The sequence below is a fragment of the Propithecus coquereli genome, unplaced genomic scaffold (assembly GCF_000956105.1).
Source record: "Propithecus coquereli isolate 6110/MARCELLA unplaced genomic scaffold, Pcoq_1.0 Scaffold34, whole genome shotgun sequence".
NCBI lineage: Eukaryota > Metazoa > Chordata > Mammalia > Primates > Indriidae > Propithecus > Propithecus coquereli.
The window spans coordinates 11,024,714-11,037,390 of record NW_012149063.1 but is presented as its reverse complement, the minus strand read 5'-3'; the positions used below and the strand labels follow the sequence as shown (position 1 = coordinate 11,037,390).

Here is a 12,677-nt window from a genome sequence, read left to right as displayed (position 1 = left end):
ATCCAGAAGCCATAATCCCTCATTCTTCTTGATGTCCAGCTCTTGTTGTTGTTGGCCACATAATCAAATTTGGCTACTACCACCACTACTTCTGCTATATATATATATATATATATATATATACACGTTCATCCTTTCCTGTTTTATCCTTTTCCTTCTTAACTTTCAAACAATGTCTCCACTGGCAAAATCATTATGAAACAAATCCATTTATTCCATGGGACATTTAAGTTACCAAAAAGGTGCAGAAATTCTGAGAAAAGAGAAAAGGCTGTCTGATGCAGATGCTGGATTTACATCATTATACAGGCTAACCACAGATCACTAACTTACGAAAATGTTTCCAAGCACCCTGGAATACAGGTAGCAATAATTATAATATTGTAATAAAGTTAAGAGATTTCCTAAGACTTAAATAAAGATAAAACTTTGATAAAATTGTCTCTATCAGAAAATAGCATGGAAGGTTTCCCGGGAGTATTAACAAATAATAAAAATTATATTTGAGTTTTTAGATTTATATATAACATCTAAAACTGAGGTATTTTTCCTCTTTGCTCTATGATATTATTTTAACTATCATTTGTTAATTGCTGCCACATTTTTTGTAGTCCCAGTGTCAGAATACCAGTTTTGGCACCAAAGACGTCAGGATGGGAGTCTACCCTCGGTTCTTGCCAAATGACCAGACACACCAAAGTGTCCTCTGACTCCTTTCTTGGAAAAGTCACCAGCAAGTCCAATACGACAGAGTAACCTCAGGAAGGGAACAGTTTCACAAGAGCAGCTCTTTGCTGTAGTATAAAACGGGTCTGTCTCCACGAATGGAGAGAAACACCAACTCATTCACTGGCTAACCCACTCACTACTTCCTGACTTCTCAAATTGTTTCCTTTTATTAGCCCAGTCTGGAGGAGGGCTCTCGGGAGGTGTAGGATGTTATCAGATGATCAACAGGTGTCCTCAAAATTCCATCTGTGTGTATGAGCTCCCTCTAAGAAAGCCCACCTGCGGCCGGGGGTGGGGGGTCGTGGTGAACAGCAATGCAGTTTCAAGCTAATAGCATATTAATTACCCTTAGGTTACTTTAGGTCACTTTCTAAATCTTATGCCTGGGCTGGGGAATTCCTAGGTTGATAAAGCATTCCTTTCTTCCCCAGGTGTAGCAGTTGCTCAGGACAGGATTAAGGGTGGGGCAGTGCCAAAATGGAGTACCCGCCCTTATCTTTCTTCCCAGGTGGAGCAATTGCTGAAACAGCACCAAATCAGGGAACCCTTGTCCTAAGAAGAGCCAGAGATCCTAACTATCTACCTAACACCAGGATACCAGTAACCTTTTAAAAAGGAACAAAAAAGTCTATCTAGGTATCCCCAGTCTCCTCTATGCATTCATCACTATGAGACATACTTTAATAGAAACTACCTTAATTTTCCCCAATGCCTCTAATCAACATGCTTTAAATAAATGTCCACTATTTATAAAACCAGAAGTATTCCTGATTCTAACTCTGGTCTCTTCAGCTAGTCAAGGGAAATCTCTGATTTATCTTCCAGTTAAAAACTAAAAATAGGGCCGGGCACAGTGGCTCATGCCTGAGATCCCAGCACTTTGGGAGGCCAAGGCAGGAGGATTGCTTCAGGCCAGAAATTTGAGACCAACCTGGGCAATGTATAGCAAGACTCCGTTTCTACAAAAATTAAAAAAATCTGGCAGGCACGATGCACCTGTAGTCCTAGCTTCTTAGGAGGTTGAGGCAGGAGGATCACTTGAGCCCAGGAGTTAGAGGTTGCAGCGAGCTATGATTGCACCACTGCACTCCAGCCTGGGCAACAGAGCAAGCCCCTGTCTCAAAAATAACATAAAATAAAAACTTAAAATAATGGTATTATTTGCAAAATCTTAAAATCTGAAAAAAATTATCTCTGCAGTTAAACATCACTGTGACTACATCTGTTAAATTACATTTAGAACATTGGAAATATTTTTATTTTTTTATTTTATTTTATTTTGAGACAGAGTCTCACTCTGTTGCCTGGTCTAGAGTGAGTGCCATGGCGTTAGCCTAGCTAACAGCAACCTCAAACTCCTGGGCTCAAGCGATCCTCCTGCCTCAGCCTCCCGAGTAACGGGGACTACAGGCATGCGCCACCATGCCCGGCTAATTTTTTCTATATATTTTTAGTTGTCCAGATAATTTCTTTCTACTTTTTTTTAGTAGAGACGGGGTCTCGCTCTTGCTCAGGCTGGTCTCGAACTCCTGAGCTCAAACAATCCGCCCGCCTCGGCCTCCCAGAGTGCTAGGATTACAGGCGTGAGCCACAGCGCCCGGCCTTGGAAATATTCTGAGTTCAGAAACGGATATTCCATTACTTTATATCTTTGAATTGTACTATAGTTTTTGCTGTTTTACAATGGTTAAAAACATTAAATATTTGCCTTCTATTGCTGATAATTAAATCATTCTAGTCTAGAATAACAATAATGTTGAATAAGAAATGAAAACTAAGCCAGGTGTGGTGGCACACATCTGTAGTCCATCTACTTGGGAGGATTGCTTGAGGCCAGGAGTTCAAGTCCAGCCTGGGCAATACAGCAAAACCTTGTCTCTAAGGTATCCTTTAGGTTTTTTTACAATAGGTGCTTTCCACGTAGTAAGAAGGCATGAAATCTATTTTATTCATGGAATTTCAAACTTGCCACCAGGATTTAGAATCATCCAGAAGCCATAATCCCTCATTCTTCTTGATGTCCAGCTCTTGTTGTTGTTGGCCACATAATCAAATTTGGCTACTACCACCACTACTTCTGCCATCTTTCAGCAGCTTCAGCACTTCCCAGCCTCAGATTATGCCACACCTGACAGTAGGACTTTCTTAGGAGGAAGACAGCCAGGGACGCGCCCGTCGCACACACGAGGCAGCCACTGGGGATCTCCCCATGACATGGTGCTCCTGGGCCATGCATGGGGGCCACTGGGTCGTGCTTCCTGGGGCAGCAGCCCAAAGGTCCCATGGAGCCACGGTGCAGACGCCCAGGCCGGGTGGAGCAGCCTCCATGCCCACTCCGGCCCAGCTCCCTGTCTTCTTGACTCTTTTCCTGTCCCCCTCCCTCTTGCCCCATCTGTCATTAAACCCCATCTCCTAAATATTGGTTGAATCTGTCTGCTTCTTTCTTATTGCTACTGTCCAGGCTACTGTCATCTCTCATTTGGATTATAGCTGCAATCTGATGGCTGCTCTTTCATCTTAGAGTTTTGTCATGCCCTTTTGCCACATGACAACCAGAGTGTTCTTTCTAGCATTCAGATTTGCCTTTCTCTTCTTAAAATCCATTCAGTAGTTTCTCCATCATCCTCTGAACAAATTTCTTAACATGACATACAACCTTGCTTCTTAAAGTGTCATCTACAGCAGCACTGATATCACCTGGGCACTTGATGGGAATGCAAAATAGGAGGCCCATCTCAGATGTGTGTGTTTTAACGATTCCCAGGCAATTCCTATGCACATTTAACATTTGAAATTCACAATACCCTTCTTTGACCTCTTCCCCTACTGGCAGCTCTCTAGACTTTTATCTCGAAAGTCCTTACCTCAAGTTCTTAAACTTTACCCATGCCCAGCTACTTGGGGTTCTTGAGAGCACCGTACTCTGTGTTGCCTTTGAGCCTTCCCAGGTGTTCTTTCTCTCTGCCTGTAAAGCTCTTCCTAATCCCCCATCTCTCTTCAGTTTACTAGCTTTTACTTATCATTCAGATCTCATTTAGTTATCTCTTCCTTCATGAAAGCTTTCTGAATCCTTACGAAGAGTAGAGGATCTGCTGCTTTTGTGTGCTTCCCTACCGCATGCACATAAGCTTGTGACATTTTCACTCTGTATTGCAGATGCCTATTAACAGATGAAATCCCACACTAGGCCATCAGCTCTTGAGCGCAGGGGCTCTGTTTAGTTCTATGCTATGCCCCTAATACCTCTGTTAGTAGATAAATGAGTGATTTATGTATTTTCTGACACTTGAGAGTCGTAGTTGAAACTGATTCCATGAGGGTTTGAATTGAAAAGAAAAAAAGATCGAATTTATCATTTACGAAGTGTGATTGCTGACTGAAGTGTAGATATCAGTTTTGTCCCCAGTCTCCCCTTACCTACACATCCAAGAGATACAAGTTGTATAGAGACACATAACAAGCCTTGTTCCATATACAAACCCTTCCCCACTGTGCCCAGCCTGTAGTCATGACTACTTTGCCTAGCAGAGGGGTTTGATACAGTATAGTTTGAAACAGCCTGTCAAAATTGTTTTGCTCATGCCCCAAAACTTGAAGGATCAGGGTAAAAAAAGAGGAAAAAAAAATTGTTTTGCTGTCAGACAGTTCTGCTATAAGTAGCTCTTTAAAAGAAACTTCTTGCTGTAGTAGAATTTCCCCTCTCTCAGGAATAAGGGAAGAGTAAAGTACTAAGTTGCATTTCTTCAGAAGGTGTGACATGATCTACTTTATTATCATTTTATATTACAAACATATATAAAAATAATAAGGATTTTTGTACAGGTATGCATAGAATTAAATACATAGAACTTTTTAAATTGTTTTTTAATGTATTAACTTCACATAGTGAATATTTTATTGCAGTGTATAACTGCATATAGTATATGATTTTGTTACCTAGTGTGTATATGTAAAACCTGTAGTGACTTTGTTTTGTATTATGAAAACATCTGTGCAAGCCACCCATTTTCCACAGGAGATAAGACTTCTTTTTTTAAACCTCAATTCAGGTGAAGGTACAAGTAAGAAGCTGGCGAAACATAGAGCTGCAGAGGCTGCCATAAACATTTTGAAAGCCAATGCGAGTATTTGGTGAGCTAAATTTCTTTGTATTCTGCAGCTCAAAAATATCATGGCTGAGGTAAGATTAAAAATTTGAACATGCTCACAAAAGCAACAAAATGAACGGTTGTTGGTATCTTAGCTCTAAAATTCTATTTCCTTATGAAAACCTGTCATCCATTAAAGACAACTTTATCCAGTCAGATCCAGCAACTAGCTATCAAATGAAGGCTCTCATGAACTAGGCTTTACTTTTTTTCCCCCCCAGATGGGGTGCCACAGTAGAAAATCAGAGTGTTTCTGGCAAATATTAATATTCATATTCTGTATTGAGACTTTGATTATTTCTGCACTGAAGAAAACAAGGTGTGAGATGGAAAAAGATGAGCCGAAAGTACTCTTTTAGGAATTCCAATTTGGAAGAAAGAGACAGAGATTTTCTTTTATTATAGAATTTATACCAAATAGAAAATGTCAAGTGGGATTTATTTTAATGACCCATTCTGTGGCTAGGGATATTAATTTTTCTGTTTTTTTTTTTCTTTTAAGCAGTATTCCCAGGTGTGGATGGGGATATTAATTCTTGACATATCTTTCCAAATTAAAGTTTTTTACCACTTTAGGTGTTTTTGGAAAGAAGGTTAGTCCTAGAGATCTCACATATCATAAAGTAGTGTCCTTTGATTTCCACTGGGCACATTGTGGAGCATGGCATGCCTTCACACTCTTCTCTTACGTGCACTCAAATATGTTTGAAGTACAACCTGATATAATCCGCTCATAGCTGACAGCAGAGGCCTATGGGAATTTGGGATGGATTTTTTGTTCCCTAGCCATAGCAGGACTTTTGGATTAAGGGTATATTTAGGTTATTCTCTAAGTCATCTAAACCTTTTGGGTAGTTTAGAACCCACCATTGACATGACAACCCTCTAGGTAAGCACTTGCCCAAGACAAGCCTTGGATTTCACAAGATAATACTTGATTCTTTACGTCATGTGTTAAAATTGCTTTATGCCAGCTTTCAAGACATGCCAAATGGCATGCCAGGTGTTGAGTTTCCCCCTCCACTGGTGTTGGCCATGCTGTTTCTGCGCAACCCAGTGTTGAGTACATCTGTAGAAATGAGTGTACAGAGTATCCTTTCTCTGCACATGGGCACTTCACTTTGTCAGCAAAAAAGGCTAACAAACTTTACTATATATTTGTGCTTCTTGACAGATAAGATGGGAATTACTAAGCTGTAATCAGGCCTAAAGTGGCCTGATTTAATACAGAGACTTTCTCACTTCTCCATCACAATTATTTGTGTAGCTTCGGCATGCAGCATTGTAAGTGAATACTTATATCTCCTCGGCCTATGTAAAGCTTGACATTCTGGCAGTTGGAAAAGAAAACTTGAGGAAGTGGCAATAGTTAAATCTCATTTGTCATGGAAGAAATGACTCTCCAGTTGCCTAGGTGGTAGTAACCTTGGAATGCAGTTTATTCAGTGTTAGACACTGATGTCCCTAGTAGCCAGTAATTTCAAACTACCTAGAAGGGATTGTTCTCTTTTTGCCTAATCACAGTCCTCACATGCTGAAACCAGATCCATATAGGCCATCTATTTTATGCAGGATACATATAAATCTTAGAGGATTACCCTAGCATTGAGCAAATAATAGATCAAACAGATCTCTCTTCCATAGATCTCTGCATGAAAAAACATTTATGACTTGTATTATCCACATTGCCAGCCAGGCTAAATTTTATGGCTGTTAGTCTTCCATTTTTTGTGTATTTATAAAAACGGTGTTCTTTAAATATATTTTTATTAAGTGCTTATTATGTACAAAACAACACAAAGCTTTTGTAGGTAAGTAATACATAGGCCCTACTATTAAAGAGCTTACAGTCCAAACAGGAGAGATGAGGTGAGAGCTGGACAAATAACATGTATTTGTAAGAGTATATAATTTATGGTAAAACAATTTCCTTAAGAAAAGATCAAACCAAATGTTACAGTGGTTCAAAGGAGGGAGAGATTATGATTCAGTGGGGTAAAAGGATAGGCTTCTTAGAGAAAATGGCTTTTGAGATACACTTTGGACAATGGATAGATCAGATTCCCATGGAAGAGTTTGGAGAGAAGGGCATTCCATGTACATGGAATGGCAAGAACAGAGGCATAGAGAGTTAAATAGAAAATGCTTATCATTTATTTAGTAATTTAGATGAAATTATTTTGTTTTATAACACTTTAAAAAAATGTTTAGCTTTGCAGTTCCTGATCCCTTAATGCCGGATCCTTCCAAGCAACCAAAGAACCAACTTAATCCTATTGGTTCATTACAGGTAAGTTGTACAGTTTTTCCATACTTAACATTTTGTCTACTGATAAAAGATATAATAAATTGATAATATTACAGGGGCTAAGACAAGGAATTAATATTTTAAAGATAAGATAGTGAAATATTTTGTTTCCCCACTATGATCATGAGCTATTACAGAGCTAACTTGAAATTATTTTCCTAGTTATTTATGTTTTAGATTTTCTTTCATGTACAGTATCTGTCTTTATTTGTGGAATTCTCATTTGAGATCAACAGGACCTCAGTGCACATGGGTAGAGTGTTTTGTACTTTAAGAGTATTTCTTGCCACTCTTATGACAAACCTCTTTCTACTTCTGCTGAGACAGAAGACTTTGTAAAGAGCCCAAATTGGGTAACCTAATTCAAGAAAAGGAAAGTAGTCTGCTTACCAAAAAATATATATATTCATGTTTGAATTTCTGCATACAGAGTATCGTTCCTGCACATCATCCATGTGCTCTGTTGGGACATTCTCCTTCCTGTTATTCAACCAGTCCTTTGGTCTCTTTTTCCTGCTCTATGGGTTTTTCTATAGTTGTTTTCACCTTCTGTCCCTGACCTCATCTATCTGTTTGCTGTCTCTGCTGTTCATTCTGCTCTTCATTGAATACAGTGTTAGCCAGCTGTGGGTCTGGAAGTCTATAGCTAGGACAGGAGAGGCTTTGGACAATGAGACCTATAGCTGTCTCCTGGTATTCCCGAAGAGAGTGGGAGTAGCCTGTCTTTCTAGTGGAATTCTTATATTAGCTCACTGTGGCTTGATGGAAGAACACCATTCATAGCACAAAATTGCTTTAGTTCTGGTGTTATGGTATAAAAATATAAAATGCTGGAATATCTTTGAGAAATACAGGGTCTTCCCTCATTTTTCCATTGTAAGATATCATTATTCTTCTCAAACATAGAAATGGAATCAAGATCAAGAAAGAATATCATTTACATGATTGTACCATTGCATAGTTAAAATTACTATTAAATCTTGATTTTATAGGAATTGGCTATTCATCATGGCTGGAGACTTCCTGAATATACCCTTTCCCAGGAGGGAGGACCTGCTCATAAGAGAGAATATACCACAATTTGCAGGCTAGAGTCATTTATGGAAACTGGTACTTATTTTTTACCACTAAAGACATTTGAAATATTTTCAGATGATGAATGACCGTAGAAATTTCTGTTGTAATATCTTTTTAAATATTTCTGTAGGGGAAACAACTGATACGCTTCTGTTCTATTTTCTCTGACTTTCTAAGGTAGAACTTAAGTATAAATATTTAGCTTAAGATTACTTATATTTCTTAACTTGATATTTTAAAAAATTATAGACTGTTAGTGAAAAGACAAATTATTGGCTGTGTACTTTAAACAATCTTCATTGATGTATTAGTAACTTAAAAAACTCATTTTGGAGACAAAGCAATAGTAAATCTCTTGGAGTTTCAATAGCTATTATAGAAAATAAATGGACTAGAGGAAGATTACATTTGAAAATGAGATGATTAATAAGAGACTAGATCATAAAAATCACAGCGAGATAAAAATAAAAGTAGAAATTATCTTTTTTATTATAGCCACTTCTGTGCTGTAAAGGACGTAAACTATGAGAAAAAGCTGTCACAGAAAGTACTAGTGAGAATTTCTCTGTTAACTTGTCTGACATGTTTTTGTCATTTTGTAAGTGGCTTCAAGTGGGATTTTACCTTAGCTAGATATTAGTTTCAAGTAATAGGCAACTGTGTTTGCCCTTGAGAGCTAGTATGGGCCAGTGAAGAAACTACTGGGCCCAAAACAGGAACTTCAGCTTCCATTCTTGATGCAGTCCTTGATTTGCAAGGTTAAGTGAATTATTTAATCTCCCTGGGCCTCAGTTTTTAAGTCGATAAAACAAAAGCATGAGTAGATATTTATAGTGCCTTTAAATCCAGGATCTCCTATGCCTTTTTTTTTTCATGTTAAAGAAATTCCACATAGTTGTCAGTTTATAGTAGACTGTAACCAGGAAATAGGCATTGAGAGATAGGGATTATAATTCAGTTGTATTTTGATAAATCTGAATAATTGGTCAGAATTAAACCAAATAGTTCAATAAAGCTAGGTGTAGGGAAATATAACTGTTAAAGAAAAACAGGCTACAGCCAACATCATACTGAACAGGGAAAAATTGAAAGCATTCTTGCTTAGAACTGAAAGCAGACAAGGTTGCCCACTGTCACCACTTCTATTCAACATAGTGCTGGGAATCCTAGCCAGAGCAATCAGACAAGAGAAGGAAATCAAGAGTATCCAAATATCCAAAGCCAACCCTAATAGCCAAAGCAACCTTAAGCAGTAAGAACAAATTGGGAGGCATCACTTTGCCAGACTTCAGGCTGTACTATAAGGCTATAGTAACCAAAACAGCATGGCACAAAAATAGAGACATAAACCTATGGATCAGAACAGAGAACCCAGATATAAAACCATCCTCATTTTGCCATCTGATCTTTGACAAAGCAGACAAAAACATATACTGGGGGAAAAGAATCCTTATTCAATAAATTGTGCTGGGAAAATTTGATAACCACATGTAGAAGACTAAAACAGGATCTGTACCTCTCACCACTCATAAAAATTAATTCACAGTAGATAATAGACTTAAACCTAAGACATGAAAGTATAAGAATTCTAGAAGAAAATGTTGGAAAAACTCTTCTAGATATTGGCCTAGGCAAAGAATTTATGAAGATCTCAAAGGCAATCACAGCAACAAAAATTAATAAATGGAATTTAATTAAATTAAAAAGCTTCTGTACAGCCAAGAAAACAATCAATAGAGTGAATAGACAACCCACAGAATGGGAGAAAGTATTTGCATGCTATACATTCAATAAAGGGCTGATAACCAGAATCTATAAAGAACTCAAACAAATCATCAAGAAAAAAATCAAACAACCCCATTAAAAAGTGGACAAAAGATATGAATAGAAGCTTCTCAAAAGAAGATAGACTAATGACCAACAAACATATGAAAAAATGCTCAAAGTCTCTAATCATCAGAGAAATGCAAATCAAAACCACAGTGAGATATCACCTAACTCCAGTGAGAATGGCTTTTATGAAAAAGTCCCAAAACAACAGATGCTGGCGTGAATGTGGAGAGAGGGGAACACTTACACACTGTTGGTGGGACTGCAAACTAATACAACCTCTACAGGAAACAGCGTGGAGGATACCTCAAAGAACTAAAAGTAGACCTACCATTTGATCGAGCAATCCCACTACTGGGTATTTACCCAAAGGAAAAAAAGTCATTTTATCAAAAAGACACATGCACTCAAATGTTCATAGCAGCACAATTCACAATCGCAGAGATGTAGAATCAACCCAAGTGCCCTTCAATACATGAGTGGATTAATAAAATGTGTTATATGTATACCATGGAGCACTACTCGGCCATAAAAAAATGGTGAACCTTTTGCAACAACTTGGATGGAACTGGAGACTATTTTTCTAAGCAAAGTATCACAAGAATGGAAAAACAAATACCACATATATTCACTATTAAATTGGAACTAATTGATCAACACCCATGTGCACATATGGTAGTAAAACTCAACAGAAACCAAGCAGGTGCCAGGGGGACAGGTAAATACACACCTAACGGGTACAATGCACACTATTATGGTGATGGGCACACTTATAACTTTGGCTCAAACCGCATAAAAGCAAATAATGTAACCAAAACGTTTATACCCTCCTAATATTCTGAAATTAAAAAAAAAATAATAAAGTTTGTTAAATAAAAACTGTTAATAGAAATGCCTTCAAAAATGTATGAAGTACAACAACAAAGATATCAGGTCAGTAAGAAAATAGTATATAAAAAAGATGAGGTTCTCTGATTAAACTTAATACTTTATATAGTTGATCACCCTCTATGGTCACTAATTTCTTTTCTAAATCTACCATTTCTTTCTTTTTATTTAGGAAAGGGGGCATCAAAAAAACAAGCCAAGAGAAATGCTGCTGAGAAATTTCTTGCCAAATTTAGTAATATTTCTCCAGAGAACCACATTTCTTTAGTGAGTAATGTTCAGACAGCTATAATGTTAATGTGATTAAGCATCTTTTGCTGTAGGAGACTTTCCTTGATTTCTTGTTGTATAGATACTTGAGTTTCAAGTTTTAAAAATCTCTTCATTGTTCAGTTATACACCACCCCACTTTTAAGTGCTTTCTAAATGTGAGCCAGGGTCACAGGGGTGATCAGGTAAGAGGGTTTGGGAGACATAGTCAAATTCAGAATAATAGGGTAAGATCTAAAGATGACAGGCCAGTAGTCTCATTTTTTTGCCTTCAGAGTGACAGTACAGTCCCGTCCCTTCGTTCATTCATTTATTCACTCAGCAAACATTTAGTGAGTTTGTGCTGTATGCCAAGCTTTGTGCCAGGTACTAGGATACAGTGAATAAGCAGTCTCTGCCCCTAAGGAGTTTAGAGCCTACTGACAGAGAGGGAAGAACTCTTCAGGCTGGTCCTTACAGAGGATGATGTGGGAACATAGGAGAAGGCATCCAACCAAGACTGGGCTTTCGGGAAGGCTTCCATGAGGAGGTAATGTCTAAGCCAAGACCTGTACGACAAAAATGGGGGCAAAAGAATTCCAGAGGAAGGAAGAGCATGTGGAAAAGCCCAGGAGTGAAACATTGTGCACAGTCGAGGAGCCCTAAGTAAATTGGTATGTTTTTAGCATAGTTTGAGAAGGAAGGAGGGAGTCTCAAACAATAAGGCCAGAAAGGTAAACAGGCATTAAATCCTAAAGGGACTCTTGTATTAGGGAGATTAAACTTTATCCGGAGGGTAGTACAGAGTCATTAAAGAATTTTAATCTGGGAAGGACAGAATGTAATTTGTACATTAGAAAGGAGATCATTTGGCTGCATTATGGTGAGTGAACGAAACTAGGATCAGAGAGATCTGCTGGAGTGCTGTTATAGAAAATAGGTGAGAAATGATGGTGGCCTAAACTAAGGTAACTACAGCAGTGGAAATGAAGAGAAGTGGGTAGATTTAAAAATTATTTAAAAAGCTGCAGTGAAGGGGCATGGTAATTGATTGGATGTGGGGAGTAAAGAAAAGGGAGGAAATAAATATTTTTAGCTTGGCAACTAAGTAGATAGTAGTACTCTTCAAAAATACGGGGAACACAGAAGATGAGTAGGATTTGAGGCAAGCAGATAATGAGTTAAATGTATTGACTGTGAAGTGTTTGTGGAATATCTAAGTGGATATATTGAGTAGGCAGCTGGGCAAACAGATACAGAGCTTGAGAGATTGGGCTGCACTTGAAATATAACTTGAGGTTCTGGTATTCATAGATAGGTATGTCATGTGGTACATTATCTGAGAGTAGTCTGTTAGTTGGGAAATGAGAAGGTGCAACTATAGCAATGTTCTCACTGAGCTTACGGTAACATAATGGTCGTTCCGTAGGAAAAAAATCAAAGACTAT

General features: G+C 38.1%; 1 protein-coding gene across 2 annotated transcripts in view; it reads left to right on the top strand.

The window, feature by feature from the left end:
- Positions 1 to 12,677, top strand: part of PRKRA (protein kinase, interferon-inducible double stranded RNA dependent activator) — a 24,404-nt gene that overhangs the window by 3,309 nt on the left and 8,418 nt on the right. For both annotated transcript variants that reach the window (XM_012650799.1, XM_012650800.1), the window contains exons 3-6: positions 4,779 to 4,860; positions 7,089 to 7,167; positions 8,178 to 8,295; positions 11,153 to 11,247. In XM_012650799.1, coding sequence (XP_012506253.1) covers positions 4,779 to 4,860; positions 7,089 to 7,167; positions 8,178 to 8,295; positions 11,153 to 11,247 — 374 coding nt within the window. The remainder of the gene's footprint in view (positions 1 to 4,778; positions 4,861 to 7,088; positions 7,168 to 8,177; positions 8,296 to 11,152; positions 11,248 to 12,677) is intronic.